The 6780-nt window shown below is 36.5% G+C and overlaps 1 protein-coding gene across 1 annotated transcript in view; it reads right to left on the reverse strand.

The window, feature by feature from the left end:
* POLR3A (polymerase (RNA) III (DNA directed) polypeptide A, 155kDa) overlaps nucleotides 1-6575 on the reverse strand; it is a 34873-nt gene extending 28298 nt beyond the window's left edge. Inside the window, exons 1-8 of the mRNA XM_010076231.1 lie at nucleotides 6446-6575; nucleotides 5787-5924; nucleotides 5070-5241; nucleotides 3575-3729; nucleotides 2420-2659; nucleotides 1342-1504; nucleotides 1008-1144; nucleotides 536-639 (exon numbers count right to left, since the gene is read on the reverse strand). Of these exons, the coding sequence (XP_010074533.1) occupies nucleotides 536-639; nucleotides 1008-1144; nucleotides 1342-1504; nucleotides 2420-2659; nucleotides 3575-3729; nucleotides 5070-5241; nucleotides 5787-5924; nucleotides 6446-6562 (1226 nt within the window). The 5' untranslated portion in view covers nucleotides 6563-6575. The remainder of the gene's footprint in view (nucleotides 1-535; nucleotides 640-1007; nucleotides 1145-1341; nucleotides 1505-2419; nucleotides 2660-3574; nucleotides 3730-5069; nucleotides 5242-5786; nucleotides 5925-6445) is intronic.
* Nucleotides 6576-6780: the final 205 nt, after the last annotated feature.

The raw sequence follows: 6780 nt of genomic DNA on the forward strand, positions 1-6780 counted from the left end.
TGCTATTTTAAATAATGAATGTATTTGTGACTTTAGTTAACAAAGCTACAGTTATTAGTAAAACAAGAAAAAAAGTCTATTTAGAAAAATCAAATAATTTGCTTCAATTGTATCAGGGAGTACAGGGAGCTTCATTCATATACTATCATTTCTTACTACCTACAGACTGACTGCAGATTAGCTCTCCCATAAGAACAGACAGTACAACATGCACAAAACTGCCCGTTTTCATTTATCTCTGTACTACACCCTCTATTCCAAATAAGAGAGACTCAATCATTAAAAAAAAAAAAAACCAAACTTATTGCAGTTCACTAACATTAGTAAATCCACTTAAGTTTAAATCCAACAGATTATCTAAAAAGAAATTGTAGAGTAAACCTGAGGAGATCACGACAATTCTTTTGTTATAGCCCTTTATGAAAGAATCTAAAAACAAATTTTAATCCCAGTATGTACAATTGTTTTCACACTGCAGTAAGAACAAGTTGATGGGGAGGGATAAAAAGTGAATCATTACAGACAAGCACAATACCTTTTCATCTGTGTGTGCCTTTGCTGAATGAAGTTGGCTCCAGGATGAACATCAGGACCATTACAGACCAGTTTCCTCATTAAATTAATATTTGCTTTGTTCACCTGTTACACAAAAACTTCTATCAGAAACAAATGAAACGTTTCAGGACCTCTTGTTTTTTGCTGGTGGCTTTCGTGGTTTCAAATTTTAGGCTCAACTGACAATCTCTTGATATGAATCTTGAATCTCTCTTGATATGTCACTCCTTATACCATACGCCTTCACAGTACTTGCATATGTCTGATAGTACAACCTCCATTTAGAAGCAACAACGGAACTGGCAAAGCTTCCCTGAATGACATTTCGAACACAAAAGCAATGCATTCACCCCCTTTCATAGTAAGGCTATAAAAGAAGGACAACACTGACGTCTGGTAAAAAAACCAAACCAAACAAAACCCCCAAAACCCCCAAAACCTACACTACTTACCTTTTCAGGAAAAGTTAGTATTTTAGCAACATGAATAGGCACTGCTACTTCATCTATTCTTAAGTTAGGATCAGGTGAAATTACTGTTCTACCAGAGAAATCCACTCGTTTTCCAGACAGATTGCCTCTAAATCGCCCTAACAAAATAAGCAAGAGAAAACTCTTATGTAAAAGTTGTTTTCAAAATGTTATCTCTTAAGACAGCACATTAGAAAACCGTTCAAGGTACATCACTGAAATACGACACAACAGTAGCGAAGAGATGCTTTCGAATACCAAACATTTGTGGCTTAATTAAAAAAAAAAAAAACTAAGATCAACTTTCTAGACAAACCTTGCTTTCCTTTAAGTCTCTGAACAAAACCTCTGGTCCATTTCTTAGGTGCCATGTTGAGAGGAATTCCCGAGAGCTCACTGTTAATGTACAGGGCACACTGCAGCTGAAGAAAGTCCCAGTCTTCCATAATCATCTGTGTTTTGGCTCCTGATATCCTATGCTAAACAGAATAGCCACCCAATTCAGAAAGTAAATATAACAACACATATTAAATGAGCAAAGAATTTTCTATTATCAGTACAATTCTTCTTTCTAAAATAATGTTAAAAAAATCTTCATATATTGGAATGAAAAAAGCGAGAGAACTTCACAACAGGATGCACATTGCTATATCATATGGCCATTCATAAGAGAACCCAGCAAAAAACTTCTTTTGACTAGCACTGGTTTTGGGCAAATGCTCACTAAATTATGTATTTGTTTAAATTATATTTTTCTCAAGCTGATGAAGTTAAGCTAATAACTGCACAGTAAGGGAAATCACCAGTAGTTAATAATTTTTCAATCATGGGAGAGTTAGCACTCCCTTGATTTTGTTTACCTGACAAAAGACCAGTGCTGAAAAGACTGAAAAGTATTAGTCTGGCAGACCTGTTCTTGTGAACAAATAATAAATTGTCAAATTTACTTCTAGTCTCAATTTGATAGCTGTGCTAATTGAAACCTGATTTCTTAAGAACAGATGCTGGAATAAACCAAGGTAAATTATGTAGTAAAGAGGAAGGTTTAAATGAAAAAAAGCCCAACCCAATACATATAATGTTTTCACTGTAAATGTTACAGGCATGGCGGGGATGGGGGGAAGAGATGAGTTGGACCAGAACTCAAATGAAAAAAATTTCCCATGATCTACCAGCAGATCTTTCAGCAGGTACTACAGAGCAAGCAGCCAGCCAGCTACATTTGAAGCAAGTTTCGCTGTTTCTCTCAATAACATCCCAAACGACATAGCAGTATAGTGCACACTGCTTGCTTAGATTGTAAGCAGTAAAACAAGTAAAACCATTTGCTATATTCAATTTGAACCGTGTCTTTTTTAAGGCAACAGTGTCCGAGAGCTTAATGGATGACTCACCTTTTTTATTACATCATTGAGGAAAATTATCTCCGTCAGTTTCATTGTTAAGTCATCCTCGTTGGTGCCAGACTTCAAATCACTCACCACAGAGGGTCTGATACACAGTGGAGGCACTAAAAGTCGCGTGAGGATCAAATCTGAAGGTTTACCTGCTTCTGGGTTCATTAGAAGCAGAGGGATATCTTCTGCTGAGATTCTTTTGAAGAGGTTCAACACTACTAAAGGATTTAAGTTTTCCTACAAAATCCATTGGAGAAAGGGGAGAATAAGCCATCATGTAACAGTTTCAATGCTTCTTCCCTCCCCTCATTTACTGGTTGTTCAAAAATAGAGTATTTTAAAAAGACAAATATATAAGAACTATTAATGTAAACAAAACTTTTCTTCTGAATGCTTTTAGTGTCTCAGGTAATAACTTGCTGTTTTCCTTCCTTTCTTTTCTTCCTTATACATCAGTGTTTACTTTTCATGTTACTTGCTCTTTTTAAACAGTTAACTGAGGATATTTAATAGTTACTTGTTAAAGCAACTGAATAAACCTCTTACAACAAACTTATGGCACACTGTATTATTAGTAGGAACTAACATGAAAAAAACCTAATTTCTCTCTTCTCAGTTCAGCTACTGCTGCAGTATAAGCAACTCCAGATATCCATCACTTTTTCTCTTTAAATATGTACCCCAGGATCTTCCCAGCTTTCAAAGAGCAGAAGGAAACAAAAGTGCCCAGAATGCAAAGCTGAATGAAACAAAAAGATCAGATAACTAAGCCTCCTCTCTCCTTGTCAACATGAGGTTCTTCTAAAGAAAAAAAAAATTCTGTGCACTGTAATAATCTCAGTGCTCCAGCAAATCTACATGTACATTTCTATGGGCCTTTCTTCTCCCTTCTCCAGCTTACAGAGGTTTCACACACCAAGAACACCCCCCTTCTTTACAGGCAGAAAGCTATGCATCAGATCAATAAACTAAACTTCTCATTTTTACAAAGTCAACATTAATGCAAAAAATACAGACACTCTTCAAGTGTCTTTTGGTATACGAAATTCTCAGATCACCACAAGTCTTTTAAACTGCTACACTGAAAACCTTTCAGGAGTTTTATTTCAAGCACAAGAACCAGCAGAAAATTTAAGTCTTAATAAAACTTACCTGAGCTCTCCCCAGTAAGGGTTCTACTTCTTTATTATGTTCTATGGCAGTTTCAAAGGATTGGAGAAAAGTTGATACTACTGGATCTACCACTTTCTTATTGGTCTTGTACTTTTCATGTATTATTTTCAACAAACCACACTTCTTCACAGTTCCTGCAAGTAAATAAATGTGGGTTTGATTTTTTTTTAGGAACAACAAAAACACCAAACAAACTAAAACCCCCAAAACTTAAAACAAGTAAGCTACAGTTCCAAAAGTAGTTAAACCTTCAGTGAACACAAGAATAAAATAAAACCTTATGAGCTTTATTAACCAGTTTCCTAAGTTCACAAAACACAAAGAGGACAATCAGGTCATGTCTCCTTGTATGGCTGGCTTGATGTGCCCAGATCACGTGCAGCTTCTGAAGCTGAAAGCAGGTGGCTTAACCCACACTTTAATTCAGCCTCCCCTCAATCGGAGCAGATATTTTTTAAAGGAGAAATTCCCAAACTAAAAACAGGAGTAAGATGTGCCATTTATATATGATCCTGCTATCTTCTAAAGTAATTTTGGAAGTAAATTGTAAGAATCTGACAACTATTTTCATGTCATGCAGGTATTCATAAAACTTCCACAGACTAGTACAAGTGCTTTCCAGAGTCATGATTTTTACTCAAGTATACTGACCTCCCACTTAATTTGGTAAATCCTTATTGTTTGTGCCCCCTATATGTATACGTGGCACTTAAAATGAAGCAGCTCCCTACTTATTCAGGTTGTCGATCATTACAGAACAAACAACACAAAATTTTAATGAGTGAAAAATGTGAAATTTTAAGTTATGAATTAAGTTATGAATTAATTTTAAGTTATGAACCACTCACTATGAATGTATAACATTGCAAGTCCTTTAGTAGCCATATCACTTGATCAGAGTACATGAAGAAAAAACCATATTTTGAAAAACAAATGTGAAATCTTATTAAGATCCTCTGCCCTGAAAAACAAACTCCAGTGTAACCCAAGATGATCACAGCTCAAACACTGCCAAACTGCAGAACATACCCTCGTAGAGGACAACACACACGTCCAATATTATAAAAGATAACTTCATATAATGATGAAAAATGAAGTTCCATCAAAATTAAAGTCTACAAATGCTTCCAGTTAAGGTACTGATCCCTGACAATACTTCCCAATAGTTCCAAAACATGTTAAACAGGGGTTTTTTTACCATTATTTAAGTATAAAATATCAAGTACTGTCATGAAGAGATACCACATGAAACAAAACAAGCAACGAGGCCAACGTCTCTATCCACATGAGATGTGAGCAAGCACACACTTGCCATCAAGAATGCAATTACCTGATTCTCAATAAAGGCCAGAGAGAATACCCATTAGCTGTGGAACAAACTGTGATATTCAAGATTTTGATGCCTCTCACAGCCACCAAGGTAAAAAAATATCACAGCAGATAACCATCACAAACTGTTAATGCAAACACTCACCATTAAAGGCACCACAGTAAGGACAAGTGTTTTTCTTCCGGCACTTTTCAGACACTTTCTTTTTTAGCCCTCTCTTCTGTAGATATGTAAGGCCAGGTCGCTTCAGGTAATCCAAAAATTGTTTTCTTTCTTCCACCGACAGCATGATTCGGCAACAGGTTTTGCAGATCATCTTAAATGTAAACACATACAAGCACAGTTGTTTAACAGACACATGCAGAGTTGTAACATCTACTATTACTGAAGTTCTTCAACAGAGGGCAGTTTTTTGAATGAAATACAATGGTCTTGGTTGAAAGAACAATTAATATGCTGTAACAGACAAAGAAAAGTATATGAAAAAAATATAGTCAATGAGGCAAATCCTTATCTAAGCTCTGTAGGATCTTAAAAATCCAAATACAAAGCAGACATAGCTTTGATTTACTGCAATGTCCTAAAAGGCAAGTTATATTGCATACTTTAAATTCAAACTACTAGAGAAAAATACTGAATTCCACTAATCAGTCCAAGATCATATAAAGTAAAACGGATGTATGTACATCACTAAGACTAGTATTTGAATAAATTTATTTTACAAACAACAAGATGCATAAAGATAAAATTTACAATACAAGCTTATTTTGGTCTTCTCAATTACTCTTTCAAGCATTGCCTTTTCTAATAATTTCCTTTTTCTAGAGTAGAAACTAATGACAAAGCATAACTGTATTTTACCTGTAAGATGCCTATCACAGCTTTGAAGTATCCAACATGAAAACAGGGCAGTTCTAAGTCTATGTATCCATAATGTCCTAAACAATCAGCTAGATTTTTTCCACAGGTTTCACAGGGATGGTCTTTTTCACTGGTTCCCTTTGCGAGGAGGAAAACACACATATAGAAAAAAAAATTAGCTATAATCAACCGAGCACATAGAGAATTCAACAGTTCTTAAGCTAGCTGGCTATCCTGACAGCCTACCCACAGCACTTACTCCTTTTTCACAGCATCAGAAGCATGTCAGTAGCAGTAGGTTCTGTCCAAACCTTAAGAAAAATGTCTTTCACATGTGGGCCCTGCTGATACCACTGCCACTAACTCATACAGCTTTTGCAACTGATCTACAGCCCACTAATCTACAATATGGTATTCTGTATACGGATGTTGCTGGATGTCCCAACAACTAGGCAGAAAGAACTTACCGCAAAATAATACTTTCCTGAACCACCCAAAAGCATGAAGAAAATAGCTGTCACTGCAACTCAGTCTCTGCAATTCAAGTAGAGACACATTTGCACGTATTTTGGATGTGTGGCAAATTTCAGTCACCCCAACTTATTTTTAACCACTTCAAATAACTCTATAAATATGGTTTGAAAAAAAATGGTTCTCACCATACGATGGTCAAGTACTCCATACTGCAGCGGGGAGTGATGGTTGTCCTGACTATACAAGTTTTTGCTAACCACTTGAATGTGAGCTTGCTGACGCATCTCTTCTGGAGATTTCATCCCAAAACAGATGTGGCTTCTAGGAGGGGAAATTTCACGTGTAGGTGTGTGCACGTATATATGCAGAAACACAACTGCAATCACGCACACACACGTGTATTTTAAAACCACGCAGAGGCTAAATCGATTGACAGTTTAAGGGGAGGAGGTTCTCAGGGAGTGGCGGTTCCCAGGGGGGTGATTTACGGCCCTTCTCGGGCACCCCCCAGGTGCCCCCA

Source organism: Pterocles gutturalis, unplaced genomic scaffold (genome assembly GCF_000699245.1).
Source record: "Pterocles gutturalis isolate BGI_N339 unplaced genomic scaffold, ASM69924v1 scaffold19498, whole genome shotgun sequence".
Classification (NCBI taxonomy): domain Eukaryota; kingdom Metazoa; phylum Chordata; class Aves; order Pterocliformes; family Pteroclidae; genus Pterocles; species Pterocles gutturalis.